Consider the following 15,892-nt stretch of genomic DNA (forward strand, 5'->3'; position numbering starts at 1 on the left):
TATGTCAGAATGCAAAAACTCTTCTACGGTAAATTTCTGATTTTCTTTGTGGTGCTCTTATATAAACATAACAATACTGTTTGATCTCCCACAGCTGTCTTTGTATTGCTAAAACACATACTGTATATAAAACATGCACTTTACCCTGCCCGTGAGAGCGACATCTGCCTCGGTAAGCTTTCCTGCATCTGCATCTCTATCAGTATCTTCAGCCATTTCTGTGTCTTTCAACTTCCTGCAATTTAAGTTATAGGTTACTGCTCTTGCAAAATAAATCATAAAGAGCAATAGAATTATAATAAAATGTATTACCTTGTGGATACTGCAGCGTCCGTTTTTAGATTGTCTCCTGTCTTTTCTTCTTGACCCTGATTTCCACCTACATACATTATTGACAAATTATTATGTATATTATACATAATCAAAAAAAGACTTAACTGCATTAGATACAAACAAGACAAGACCACATTTAATACCATTGTCAAAACCTACAACAATATACAACCATGGCAACGTGGGGGTTATAATGATTTTGAGGATTCCTTATTGTCAGTAAACAGTAGGAGTGACATATGAGGCCTTGTGACCCATGTGGCTCCCAGTTTGGCTGGTTTATGAGTCCCCTTTTCTGTGGCTAAGATGCAGATGACGGTAGGCCTTCATCATTGGGAACATCTTCTTGTTTTTAACTTTTAATAAATGAAAAATTGGGTTGTTGTTGTTCAGGTGAATACTGTCTCAATAAATGTGTTGAATTTTGGATATCTTGATACATAATTGAATTAGCAAATGGAATGATGTACTGTAAATCAATTAAAATGTAGTTAAATATGAGTATTGGGATATCTGAGGAGAATGATGTATATTAAGTTTATACGTACTTTTATATTTATGATATGAATGAAAACATGATTTTAATTAATACTGCTTTGACCTGTAAAGCCCTGTTTTTTTTCCTTGATAGGATTTCTTTATGCATATTTAATTTAGGATGTGGTACCTTTAACAATATTGTTTTTCTTCTTTTGGATTAATATACAGTATGGTATCAGTACCGGCTAATACTGTAGATGCGATTGACTCACTTTGGCTCTAAGGAAGAGGGTTCGTTACTCGAAATGCGTAAGCCTTTGGATGCCTCGCAGACTTCCCACACTACTGGTTTGGCACCATGGACTCTGAGGCAGTCTTGTCTGCATCCCATTACATGCCTGTTTTTGACTTGTGTTTGTGAATAGATTACCTATATTTATATATGTCCTTAATAAATGGTGTCTTTGGTAATTCACTAGGTTGGTGCGCCCTCTTTCTTTATTGTCATTTTTAGTTGAGCAAGGACACCCACATTCCTGAGAGGGCAGCAAGACCTTTGGTCATCATACCAATTGGCCACACTGTTTGACCTTATTCTACAACATCGCACCTGAGAGCAGGAGGATATATTGTTTGTTTTAGATGTGATTGGAGGCCTAGCAAGTGAAAGTACATGAGAGAACAGATGAGAGCCAATTAAAGATGGGTGAGTTTGCTCTATAAAGGAGAGAGGCTGGAGTTAAGCAAGGCTTCTGCAAACAGTATAACCAATGCTTCTGTGGAAGTGGTCTAAGTGGACAACCTTTGGTTAAATGTCTAGGCAAGGGCTGCTGTGTCATTTGACAGAATGAAACATCAAAGCACTCAAAAGGTAGCATTTGCAAAATCAAATTTTTAATTGTCTCATCACATTTACATGAAATGTAAAGAAGTGGGTAACTTGTGTCCTTTGGTTCTCAATAGTTTACATATAATGTATAGGTGTATAAATACAAACACCATGTGAGGTAGGCTTTTTTCCAAGTAATGTGTGACAATAATCTCCTTACATACACACAAAATACAAAACGATCACATACAATGGGTAAAGCCCACTCCATGTGACAAGTGGTAATACAACAGCAAACAAGGCTTGTATCAGAGTTTGTAGTTCTTAAAAAAAAATATTATTTATTCATGGCAACAATTTGCAATGCATAAAAATAATAGTGGCACACAGTGCTCAATAGCCACAACACATACATGAACATACAAACAAATTAAGAACAATGTGAAAATTTAAGACGTCTGGACGTTAAATATACTGCATGTATGTATCCCCTGCATGTATGTATCCCCTGCAGAGCGCTAATCACAAGGATATATGTATGTGAATCAACGAATAGTTATGAAATACACACAACCTATTCATAAAGAGAAGAGAAATACAGAAAGCTACAATAACATGGTAGAACAGAAAAACATATGAGTCCTTCCTATTCCTGTTCACAGAGGCTTCTAAAGAAACTCTAACCCTAAAAGTACAGATACCTCCAGACTGAAGTTGTGTAGGATGCATCTTAGATCCTCTAGCCACCAAGACTTGGGTGAACCCACTGTAGTTCTATAACACTACACAAAGCATTTCTAGTATCTACGTTCTTACTTTGATCTATTTGACAAAAAAACTATCAAAAAGATTTTAATATATATTAACTTACATTTTGCTGGAGACTCATCACTTTCTTCAGAAGTAAGTGCATATGTTCGCAGGAATTCTGAGAAAGCTCCATTCTTTTCAAGAAGCTCATTATATGTGCCAACTTCAGAAATTCTTCCATCAGACAACACAATAATCATGTCCATTTGTGGCAGGAAGCTAATGCCATGAGTCACTAAAACACGTGTCTAAGAAAAGTAAGACTGTATAAGTTCATGGCAACATGACTTTAATTCAAATTTCATTGACTAAGGTACATGAACACTGGTCTCAGTAGGATTTGCTGAATAGTGTATTATATTCAAAGTGATTAGGTCCAGTCTTTAATGAAATGTGCATTGCAGCCGATGCAGGAATCTGGAGCAATTAACATCAAATTTTGCATGAAAAATGGCAAACCTGTAAGTAAAACTTCAATTCTGTTACAACAGGCTTATGATAAACATTTCATGAAGAAATCAAATGTTTTTGAATGGCATAGGTGGTGTAACCTAAGATTTACCCCTCTTCCCGACCAGACCATTTTTTGCTCTTCGGTGCTATGCTATTTCAGTTGGTAATTGTGCGGTCATGCAGAGCTGTACCCAAACTAAATTTATGTACTTTTTTCCACACAAATACAGCTTTCTTTTGGTGGTATTTGATCACCTCTGGGTTTTTTATTTTTTGAAAATTTGGAAAAGAGAAACGCTATTTTCTAATTTCTATTATAAAAAAACTCAAATTTCATCAAGAATTTAAGCCAAAATGTATTTTGCTACATGTCTTTTGTAAAAAATCCTAATAAGTGTATATTAATTGTTTTGTGTGAAAGTTATATCGTCTACAAACTATGACATAGATACTGGAATTTACACAGCTTTTACTTTCTGACTGTCTATCACATTTCTTGAGGTACTAAAATGCCAGGGCAGTACAAACACCCCCATATTACCCCTTTTTGGAAAGTAGGCACCCTAAGCTATTTGCTGAGAGGCATATTGAGTCCATGAAAGATTTATTTTTTTTCACAAGTTTTTGGAAAATGACAAAACAAAATGATTTTTTTTTGTTTTACACAAAGTTGTCATTTGAATGGTATATTGCTCACACATGCCATGGGTATATTTGGAATTACACCCCAAAATATATTCTACTACTTCTCCTGAGTAGGGGGATATCACATGTGTGAGACTTTTTGAGGGCCTAGCCGCATACAGAAGTCCAAAATGCAATGACCTCTTTGAAAGCCTGATGGTGCGCAAATTCCTCATTTCACTTCCTCACTACCTATCACAGATTAAGAGGCTCTGAAATTCCCCCCAAATTACTCCTTTTTAGACATCCCAGACTATCTGCTGAGAGGAATGTTGAGTCAATGGAATACTTTATTTTTTACCACAGTTTTCTCGAATATAAAAAAAAACATTTTTAGAAAGTAGAAACCCCAGGGAATTTAAAGCGTTACCAAACCCACAACAGCAAAATCAGTCTGTACAGTGAGGAACAGAAGTATTTGAACACCCTGCGATTTTGCAAGTTCTCCCACTTTTTTTTACACTGTCCCATTCATTTCTTTTTGATCTCTTTTATTGTTATCACAGGGAATGTAGATATCACCTGTGATAGCAATAGGAAGTGACAGGTATTCTTTTCTGAGAAATCTGGGGTCTGTTAGACTCTAGATATCTCCTCTGCCCTTAAATCATCTGAAATTACCAGGATCAGTGTGATCAGATGCTTTCCCAATTTAAAAATGGTGCTGTTTATATCTGGCAAAACCGAAGTGAATAAATGCTCGTAACTTCCAATTTCTTAGACTATAGGGATGATTGGAGCCATTCTGTTCTCCAATAAGCTCTATGGTTAGCTGGTAAAAACGCCGGCTGCATTCTCAGGTTTTCTGATGGGATGGGACTGCCTGAGAAAGCCATGGAAGGCAGTGTGTGTGTGGGGGGATCTCCTCTCGCAGCTTGTGAAAGCAATCCTGTGGCTAATTAGGCATCATCCTGGTTGAACCACTCAAAGTCCAATGATGTACCAGTATGTTGCTGGTCCTTGTTAGGCATATATGTTATGTTCTTTTTTTTTTATGCAGCCTGTGGGCTGAATGAAAAAAGAGAAGAAATCTCTGCCAGAAAAAGTGTGTGGTATGCCCAGCATTAGAATATACCGGTCTGTATCCACCCACTTCCAATGATGGGCATACAAGAAATGGTTGTTGTTGTTTTTTTTGTTCAGCCTGTGAGCTAAATGAAAAAAATAACCTAACAGATTCCTCTATTCCACATCGATGTGGATGAAGAAATCTCTGCCAAAAGTTTTTTTGAAAACATATGCCGAAGCATAGGAGTGATCCACCCAATGACCACTGCTTGGGCATATATGTTCTTTTTTTTAACTGCGGATGAGAAACCTCATCACTCTGTTGCTGTCAGCATAAACAGATTGGTGCTGCAGCTAAATGGCCTTCCTGCAAATAAAACAGCAACGGTTAACAATAGAACAGTATTTCAATAAAACATCAACTTTTTTTTATTGAAATCTGTGCCAAAAAATATTACAAAATATATATGCCAAAGCAAAGGAGTGATCCATATGTTCTTTTTTAATTGCGGATGAAAAATATCATCCAGCAGTGCTGCACACATTGAGAGCATACCCTGTTGCTGTCAGAATAAACAGATTGGTGCTGCAGCTGAATGACATTCCTGCAAAGAAAATAGTTACCAATAAAACAGTAACAATAAAACAGTAGCTCAATAAAATGACAACTATTTTTGTTTTGTTCTGCTTTTTTATGGGTTTTTTTTTACTTTCTACTATACTAACTTTTTTACTTTATTTTTTTTTTTAAACTGTAAACATTCCAGAATGTTAGGGTCTATCAAAATATGATAACCACTTTCCTGACTACCTAACAACTTTCGAGACCCTGTGTGTATATATATATATATATATATATATATGTCCTAGACTGTGCCCTGCTGTACCCTATACTAATACACCACAGGACAGGAAGGACAAAAAAAGTTGGTGTCACACCTAATTCCATGTCTGCTGCAGACACATCTTTTTTGGGGTGACTTTTGAGTTGGGGTACCAGGAACGGCATCAGGAAAATGCCTCTCGTGCAGCCAGCTCATTACATCTGGGTTGGGGGTTTGGGCCACAGCACCTTCTGAATACAAAAGGGCCCTGATGATCTCTCCCTGGAATTTTAGGAAGCATCCACTTCATCCAGTTGCTTTGCAAAGCACAAAAGCATTGTACAGAGCCAATTGAAATAATGTACAGACACTTCTTTGTTCTATCGTCTAGCTTTAGGGAAAACTAAGTATGGCTTCATCATCTAATTGTTGAATTCCACCCCTCCCGTGTTAAGGTTATAGTCGTGGACACAGAGGGGCTTCTCTACAATACCGGGTTTCTCTACAATACCAATTGCCGTAGAAATTTGGATGGTCGTGTCTGCGTGAATAGAAGACAGGACGAAAGCATCCCATTTGTCCTTCCACTTCACTGTGAGCAATTCATAATTTTTCAAGCAGGTTATCTCCCCTTTCTAAGACAGGTATTTATAAGCCATTGGGGGAAGCCCCAGCGATTAGGTCACGCGGTGTACAATTCCAAGATTGTACAAATGTCTAAATAGTGGCACACTTGTGTAACAATTGTCCATGTATAAGTGGTACCCCATATGGAAAAAGGGTGACAAGTCCAAAACTATCTTGCCACTGCTCCTCATGTAGTCTGGGCATCGTTTCCTTCATAAACCCAAACATTATATGTATAGCCTTTTGCCCTCTCACAGGACTTATACATTATGACCCCATATCTGGCACGCTTGCTGGGAAGAAATTGTTTGAATGGAAGGCAACCAGAAAAATGAATGAGTGACTCATCAATGCAGATGTTTTGCTGGGGAGTATACACATCTACAAATTTCTGGTTAAGGTGATTTATGAGGGGCTGAATTTTGTGGAGCTTATCATATTCAAGGTCACACTGAGGATAACAGAGTGTATTGTCGTTGAAGTGCATAAATCGCATAATATTTTCTCATATCTATGCATGGCCATGGCAGCAGAGAACACGGGCACATGATGAATCAGGTCTATGGACCAATAAAACCACAACTCATTCTTTTTAGTAACGCATATGTTGAGGGTTAGGTCCAAAAATAAACATTACATTCGGAAACTGTAATAGGCTTCCATGCAAATGGTCGGGCAAGGTGTCAGGGATCCCGGCTGCTCAGAGGTGCACGGATGCGCAGATCGCCGACACGCACGCGTGCCTGTCACCAATGAGAGCACAGGGCGCCCTATTTAAACCAGCCCTGTGCATCTCCAAATCGCCTTATGGTCTTGTTCCTGTGTTCCTGATTGCCCTGTACTTCTGACTGCCTTGTTGCCGACCCAGCCTGATCCTGATACTGTTGTCCTCTCCTGCTCTGACCGTTGGCTCATCCTGACCATTCTCTGCCTGATCCCATTGCCTGATCTCCTGTTGCTGAACCCGGCTTGTGACCTGATTATTCTTTGCCTGCCGTTCTGTACTGTCTGCTCTGCTGTTACGAACCTGGCCTGTCTGACCACGTATACCTCTTCACATCTGGCTCTTACCTGCTATATGCCATTGGCGGCTGTTTCTCGGGGGTCGCGACCTGGTCTCAGGCTGCTTCAAGACCATCCCCACCATCAGGGGCTCTGGTGAACCAGCAGACTGAAGCTTAGACTCCGCGCCCTGAGGAACTCCGGCCTGTGGGCCACTAGAGGCTACTGTCACTCGGTTCCTGACACAAGGTTTCAATTTGAGTTGGCGGCGATAAATTATTGTGCATGGAAATTGCTTTGATCCACAATCAATCTATACAGATCTTTCGTGAAAAAAAGCTCCAAAAAATCAAGGAGAGTAGTTACATTTATGGTTTCCACCTGAATTCCAGATTGGGCAGTGAATGGGGGAAGTACGGGTTCTGCAGAATTTGTGGGCTGCCAATCAGGATTTGCAAGCACACCCGGGAGGACACTATGGGCTCTACGAGCCTGTGTTAGAATTCTTGGTGGCTGCGGGACACTACTTGTGCTAGCCACCACACCAACTTGTACTGTACTTATGGGACTCCCCACATCACTAAGTGATACTGCAGTGTGGTATGTAAAAGCAGAATGTACTATATCGCTGGTGCTCACCAGTTCACCAAAAGGTAGAGCGGCACTAGCACTGACACTCTGCTGTATGAGAATCATCATGCAATTGTAACACCTCAGAAACCTGGGTATGGGGTCGGGTACACCTGACCTTAGCAGGGACCTCTACTTCATCGTCTGAGCTATCGGTCAGGGTGCCACTGTCTACAGGTTCATAATCTGAGCCTGATACTGTCGGCGAGACTTCCCCTTTGCTCTCATCTGACACACTCAGAATCCTGTAGGCCTCTTCACTAGTGTACCTTTCGTTGGACATTTTGGCCACTAAATTTATAGGCACTGTGGCAGAGGAACCCTGGGAAAGTCCTGTTCGGGGTTTATAGATCTCCCAAGTTCTTTACCTTTTCCTTTAGGGATCTCTGATATGAGGTTCAGTGCAGGGTTTACCTCTCTCTCCATGGGCAATTAAATCCACCTGGGACCTGTAGCCAGAGCTCTCGACCTGGGGATCAGACAAGTCTTGTCTGGAGAGCTGAAAGGTTGGTGGAAACTAACTAGCTGTGTATTTTGTGGCTGACAAATGGTAGGCTTAATCAGTCTGGTAGTTAGGACCTGCATTACTGTGTAGTGAGAGCTGGGACACGGCTAGTTTTTTTTGTTTGATATTTTCCTGCCCTGTTTATTTTGGTTAAACACTGTACAGCACTTTGTATAGCATATATAGCGGCTGCCTATCCCCAGCTCACATATGGTAGAGGATTATATAAAACAACATGCAGCGCTGAAATGGATAATTACTATAAATAATTATTATGATGTGTTTCAAAATACCGTGTATTATACGGATATATATAGCGTCTCTAAATACCAGAGAAAAATATGTGATTAAACGGCACTCCACAACGGTACAAATATGTGATATGATCGTGACAGTCTTACAAAAAGTCAGGATATTAATGGTGACATTGGTGGTAGATATAGATTGCACTAACCAGATAGCGCTTATTGTTGCACATATAATTGATGATAATGGATCATCTAAAGTTGGACATCTGGTATTCGGATCAACTGATGAATAGCACCAGGGATTGCAGCATATATCAGCCAGTGTTTCCAGATAATAAAGATGTGGTCTGAGTCCACCAGAGGGAACCAGCGATCAAGATGTCATCCAGGATTTTTAGCCCAGTGTCAAGATGTGTGTAGTACAAACGAAATCCACCAGAGGGTACCAGTAGTTTAAGATGTCATCAAACGGTCTCCTTTAAAAGGCAGGCTCATAAAGAAATGAGCCCAAGCACAAAAAATTCCATAGTGCAACACAGCTTTATTGAAGTGAATATCAGTAGAAGGAATGACACTTACACTTATAAATGCCTCTTTGGCACCTGGCCAGATGAAGAGTCCACGTGGTAGGGTCACTGAGAGCAACTTCCTGACATGTTTCGTGCTATTGCACGTTTTCAAAGGAAGCTGGCCGCTCTCAGTGACAGTTCTTATATACTGTGCATTAGATAGCCGTGACATCATCGCCGTTTGTGCGCGCATGCGCAAATCGCTCGTGCGGTGGCCATTTTCTAGAAGTCCAGTTTTTACATTGACTTCTATTAGAGACTTTGGTGATCATAGAGGGAAGCGAGGAAACTACCTCTATCTTAATTATCCATAGGATTCTTGTCATAATCGAGTAGATTAATCCTAGAATAGCAGGATTCACCTTAGGTAAAGTCCAGAGACTATTTATGCCTGGTCTTCCTGGATCTCAAAACTATTGAACCATATTTATAAATAGTTAATGATATTAATCCATATGGATATAGCTATGCAATATGGTAGTAGAACTACAAGCAGCAAGCAAACGCTGCACAACAGCAAGCGAACGCTATTGCGCAGGAGCAAACAAGGGTGCTCTGTGAACAGATTATTGCTGTACAGGGCAAACACAGAGGCTGTTTGAACAGCTGGCCACTGCTGCAGAAGCAGATAGGAAAACCTTGACTGGGGTTGTGCAGATGCTGGGGCAGTGGTCATCTGCCAAAAGTGAGGATGTTGGAGAAAGGCCCTCAGCCATCCATGTGGGTCGCTTCCTTTCTAAGATGACTGCAGATGATGACCCAGAGGCCTTTTTGCTGTTGTTTGAAAGGACCGCCGAGAGGGAAGGTTGGCCAAAAACCCAGGGGGCCGGATTGGTCGCCCCTCTACTCACAGGAGAATTGCAGAAGGCCTACTATGATCTGGAGTCTTCAGAAGCAAGAGACTAGGAAAAGATCAAGCAGGAAATCCTGGTGCGTCTCGGTGTAACCTTGGCCGTTGAAGCGCAACGAGTCAGCAGCTGGACCTTCCAAGATGAGAGGCCCCCAAGATCACAGATGTTTGACCTAATCCACCTGGTGCGAAAATGGCTGCAGCCGGAGTCCCTGTCTGGGCCACAAATAGTGGAGCGTGTGGTCATGGACCGATTCCTGGGGTCATTACCAGTTCCCCTGCAAAAGTGGGTGAGCCAAGTGAACCCCAAGTCAGCGTACAACCTGGTGGAGCTGGTTGAGAAATACTTTGCTGCAGAGACCCTGGTCGCCACCCCTTCAGCCTCACGGACTTTCCGCCCAAAGCCACGGTCTCCCCAGGCAGCCGGTAAGACTGTTCCAGGGGAAGTGGGTGGTAAGTCTGGCAAGGAGACAGGGGGCAGGTTTGTTGGTGTCAGATCTGAAGTTTTGTGTCCCAAACAAGGGAAGCCAATGCCAGTCAGCAAATCAAGCTGGGGCAATATTAGGTGTTTCCGTTGCCATGAACTGGGACATGTTGCAGCAAACTGTCCATTGACAGATGAGCCAATGCAGTGTAACTTATCTCTCAGACAGCAGTCCATGTTTGCTGCTGTTTCATGAGTTGAAGCACCAAGTGTGGGAAGACACATGTGCCAAAATGACTGTTAATAATAAGCCTATTATGGCTTTGCGGACTCGGGAAGTCTGATTACGTTAGTTAAAGCTGAGATGATTGAAACTGTGAACTTGCATGATGGAAAAATTGCCGTGATTTGTGTACATGGGGATACCCAGGAGTATCCTATAGCCACTGTTATATTTGAAACTGACTTAGGTACTGTGACTCATCGGGTCAGACTCATGCCCTACTTAGTGCACAAGTCTATCATTGGTAGGGACTTCCCTAAGTTTTGGTAACTGTGGAATCATCCCAACTCGGTCACAGTGACTCAGTGGTGGAGTCGGAACCCTTGGCCGACACTAACAATATGGGTTCAGGGGACTCTTCTGAGGGTTCCCCAGGTTTTCCTTTTTCAGTAATGGCGGGATAACTGGAGGAGCCTGAGGAATTCTCCACAACCAGTGGAATCAGTGGAAGTAGCTACCCTTCTGCTGACACTGAGGCTACACTAGAGTTTACTGACCTAAAGGTACACAAGGAAAACTTTGGTACGGAGCTAAAGTGGGTCTTAGATGCACTAAGGTATTATCTGTTAGGATGCCAGTTTGAGTTGATAACTGACCATGCTCCCCTCAAGTGGATGGCTCAAAACAAGGAAACAAATAGACGGGTGAACCGGCGTTTCTGGCCCTGCAGGACTATGCCTTCACTGTAAAGCACAGGCCAGGGCTTAAGATGAGGAATGCTGATGCCCTCTCCCAGGTTCATTCCTGTTGGGCAACAGGTGTTCCAACCCTGGGGTTGAAACAAGGGGGGGGGGTATGTGGCAGAGCATCCCAAAGGAACCCTGGGAAAGTCCTGTTCGGGGTTTATAGATCTCCCAGGTTCCTTACCTATACCTTTAGGGATCTCTGATATGAGGTCCAGTGCAGGGTTTACCTCTCTCTCCATGGGCAATTAAATCCACCTGGGACCTGTAGCCAGAGCTCTTGGCCTGGGGATCAGACAAGTCTTTTCTGGAGAGCTGAAAGGTTGGTGGAAACTAACTAGCTGTGTATGTTTTGGCTGACAAGGGGTAGGACTGATCAGTCTGGTAGTTAGGACCTGCATTATTGTGTAGTGAAAGTCGGGACACGACTAGTTTTTTTTTTGTTTGATTTTTTTTCCTGCCTTGTTTATTTTTGTTAAACACTATACAGCATTTTGTATATAGCCTTTTGTAAATAGCACTAATAAACACCTTCACTGTTTGCCACTAATCTCACTGGATTTGGTATCTGTGCCTGAAAAATTGCTTACCCCAGGGAGCATATATCACGGCTGCCTATCCCCAGCTCACAGTACCTAGTGTGATTCATGGGAAAAAGAGCACCTGGCAGTCAGGGACTGCTTGAACCGCTACAAAAAAAATTAACTGCTAGTGCTATCAAAGATCAGGCCTGATCTTGCTAACCCTGCAGTTTTGTGTGCAATGTATCAAAGTGACAGTAATCTACTGCCGCTGCACTTGCTGGGGGAGAAGGGGGAAGGGGATAAGCTCAGGGGCTAAACGCAGGTGCTAGCAGGTGTTGGGGTTGATCCTGCTAACGCTGCATTTTTGGGGACACTATACTATTGTGAACGCTGGTATAGTTCTGATCTGATCAAAGATATTGATCCCTTCATATACTATACTAGCAATGGGGGTTTATTTTGTATGTGAGCATGTTCCTGGCAATAAAAGGGTTAAATGTGATGACTGATGTAGTAGTGGGCTATCTGGGATGGCCACTAACTGACGCTAATGCCATCTGAAGTCGCCCGTGACACTAATACAGTGTTCAGTAAAAAAAATCTGTACACTGTAATGATGACACTGGTGCAGTGAAAGGGTTAACTGGGGGCAATCAGGTGGTTAAATGTAACCTAGCTGTGCTTTTACAGTGAAAGTGTACTGCTTTTACTGGACATGCTTTCTTCTCTCTCTAGAACGGAAAGTGCTCCAGAGAGAGAAGATTGCATCATTTTCTGTGCCTGTATAAACACAGGCACAGGAAGACCTCTGATTCGGTATAGCAGAGTGATTGGTGCCTTACTAAATCACAGCACCTCCAGTCCGGTGGGTGTGCATGCGTGCCCCCTGCCCATGAACATGGCGGGAGCACAGATCACGTGTATGTATATGTGATTTTGTGCAGGAAGTCTGCCAGGTAGCAGTGAAACTGCTATAGGGTGGAGGGGAACAGGTTAAGGAGGGGTGGAAAGATGTCCACAATGATTCAAGATATGGGCAGCCAAAAACTAGAAAGATTGCCGAATAAATGGTGCCTTGAAAATTGAAACAGACAATCAGAAAAAACATCATCTTAAAATTTCAACCACTTTTAACCACTTAAGCTCCAGGTCATTTCTGGCACTTTTTGTTTACATGTAACAATCAGTATTTTTGCTAGAAAATTAGAGCCCCCAAACATTATCTATTTTTTCAAAGCAGAGGCCCCAGAGAATAAATTAGTGGGATTTTCAATTTTAAATACAAAAAAAACACAATACATAGCCCATTTTTTGCAAAATACAAAAGATGATGTTACGTTGAGTAAATACACATGCCGTGCCTTAAAATTGCGCACGCCTGTGCAATGGTGACAAATGTAAATGTAAACATGTAAATTTTACAGGTTACTACTTTAGATTTACAGAGGAGGTCTAGTCCTAGATTACTGAGTGCGCAAGACCGATGTGTGCATTCACCTTTAAGCAAAAAGCAGTTTCCACACCCCAGACTATATCATATGTGATGAAACACAACGGGTGGAGCTTGTGCGTCTGATGTCTACACGCTACTCTCTAACATCAGGAAGTGTACCTGTTCCCGGGACAGGAGAATACTCTGTACACAACGCTGGTTTGCCCACCTGAATGCAGATGCAATACTTTATGATAATAAACGTGTTTTATGGTTTTACGTGATGGTCGCCCCTTTGTCTTTCTTTGAAGGTGATACTTCCATCCAGTACCATGACATACCATCTTCCAATTCTTGACTCTTTTATAAGGGTCCACATGTTCTGGTAAGAGTCCTACCATTTTCTGGGGGTGGAGCACTAATTATATTGAAGACACGTGGTGATCTACTATATGGTTCCTAACACTGGGACTATTAATTTCTACATTTTGAATCATTTATGTTATTACTTATATGGTTTTGACAGATTCTGAGTTGTGACATTTCAGCGCGGCAAGTTATTTATAATATGTGCATTCACCTTTTGCACACATGCACTGGGGAGCACTTTCATTTTTTAATTATTAAATTTTTATTAATAATTTTTTTTACTGCTGCTTTAAAAAAAAATTATCACTTTTTGTATGTAAACATGCTTTGTGACATCAATAGGCATATGGCAGGTACTCTTTATGGAGGCATCTAGGGTCTATAAGACCTCAAATCTCTCCTCTGCCCTCAAAAGCAATAAAAACAGCAAGATCTGTGTTTTGGAATGTTTTTGATTTTTTGAAAATGGTGCTGTTGACATCCGGGTAAAACAGAAGGGATGGCAGATCATCGCTTCCGGGTTACCATAGCGCAGACCCGATCAAAGCCGGTTCCGGCTTTGTTCGGGTGTTCGCAGGGGCGGACTGACAACTCATGGGGCCCCCGGGCAATAGGGGATCATGGGGCCCCTGTGTCCTTGCCCAAACTCAAAAAAGCCTGTTAAAAAGGTACCAGCGGCATCTCATGGGGCCCCCTACTGACCCCGGGCCCTCAGGCAGTGCCCGAGTTTCCAAATGGTCAGTCCGCCCCTGGGTGTTCGACTAGCCGGTGGACGTGCAGGGGGTTGCTGCAGCTGCAGGCATCACTTTAGTATAACCACTCGAAGTCAAGAATGCAGAGGACAGAGGATGATAGGTTTATTACCGGTGATGAAATATGGTGTTCCCAGTATGATCTGGAAACAAATTGCGAGAACATGCAGTGGAAAACAAAGAATTCACCTCGCCCAAAGAAAACACGTATTTCTCGTTTTCAAATCCAATACCATGCTGCTGTGCTGTTGTTTTTTTTTATTACAAGGGAATAGTTCACGAGTTCATTGAGTTCCATTGTGAACGTGGTACAACAGTCAACCAACATTGTTACTTGGAAATTCTGAAAAGGTTACGGGAATCTGTTCAGAGGAGAAGACTGGAACTCTGGTCTGACAAGTAAATTCTCCACCATGGCCATGCTCCTGTACATGATGTGTTAAGTGTTCGTGAGTTACTGGCCCAGAAACTTGACCAACCACCTTATTCCCCTGACTTAACACCCTATGACTTTTCCAAAATTGAAAAATGCCTTTAAAAGGACACAGATTTGATGGAATTCTAGGCATCCAGAGAGCCATGACAAAGATACTGCGCAGTGTTCTGGAAAACAAATTCCAGGAATGTCGTCTAGAAAAGTATGTCACTTCAGAAGGGGACTACAAGTCAGAGCAGTAATTATACATCACTGTTTCCTGTGATAAAGGACAATTATTATACAGGATTTATATACCACCAACAGTTTGCTCAGCGCTTTACAATATAGCGGGAGACAATACAGCAACAATACAGTTCAATACAAGAGGGTTAGGAGGGCCCTGCTCCTTGGACTAATGATTACTGCTCTCTTTCCTTGTGCATGCTGACTGGTCTTGTATCCTCCCCCTGTAGTTTTCCACAGATAATTGTAGTGGAAGGACGTAGTGGGTTCCACTCATAGCTCTGCTTGATGCACAGACGATTATGTCACCACTGTTTTCAGGAGTGAAGAGCCATGCACAAAATCTTTTCAAATGTATTTTTGCATTACAAATACTGCAGAAATTAATATATAGTGCATGTTGTAAATTCAGCTGCTCCGTGTGACAAAACTGACAAAAATCATTGCTGAACATTAAGACATTCACACTGGAATGCGGTGCAGGAGAGCCGCATTCCTGTGCGACTTCCCGCACTGCAATCCGATCTTAGTGCTCTTGCAATCTGCTGCGGGGGTCAGTTAAAGTTAATGACATCCCAAACACAGGTCGCAAATGCATTGCGTTTGCCCACACCGAACCGCATGGTACAAAGTACCATGCAATGCGGTTGCTCTGCATTTAAAAAAAGTAGTGCATATGCTACTTTTAGCGGCGTGTGGTGCGATTCAGCCCATTCAAATGAATGGGCTTAAAATCGCACCACATAGACCCGCATATGAATTGCACAGGAATGCACAGCATGTTCCTGTGCGATTCAGATCTGGGCATAGTGTGAACCGGCCCTTAAACAAGCTACTTGGCGGCAGCTGTGGAGAAACAGACTTCTGATGCCTTGTTGTAGGAGGGGTTCCTTTCTTCCTGTCCTATTGACA

The 15,892-nt window shown here is 42.0% G+C and overlaps 1 protein-coding gene across 1 annotated transcript in view; it reads right to left on the reverse strand.

Moving 5' to 3' along the window:
• LOC149460925 (multidrug resistance-associated protein 1-like) overlaps nucleotides 1–15,892 on the reverse strand; it is a 251,799-nt gene that overhangs the window by 102,619 nt on the left and 133,288 nt on the right. Inside the window, exons 20-22 of the mRNA XM_089679077.1 lie at nucleotides 2,514–2,700; nucleotides 313–379; nucleotides 145–235 (exon numbers count right to left, since the gene is read on the reverse strand). Coding sequence (XP_089535203.1) covers nucleotides 145–235; nucleotides 313–379; nucleotides 2,514–2,700 — 345 coding nt within the window. The remainder of the gene's footprint in view (nucleotides 1–144; nucleotides 236–312; nucleotides 380–2,513; nucleotides 2,701–15,892) is intronic.

This window comes from Staurois parvus, unplaced genomic scaffold (assembly GCF_062004578.1).
Source record: "Staurois parvus isolate SC_StPar_1 unplaced genomic scaffold, SC_StPar_1.0 ptg000217l, whole genome shotgun sequence".
NCBI classification, from domain to species: domain Eukaryota; kingdom Metazoa; phylum Chordata; class Amphibia; order Anura; family Ranidae; genus Staurois; species Staurois parvus.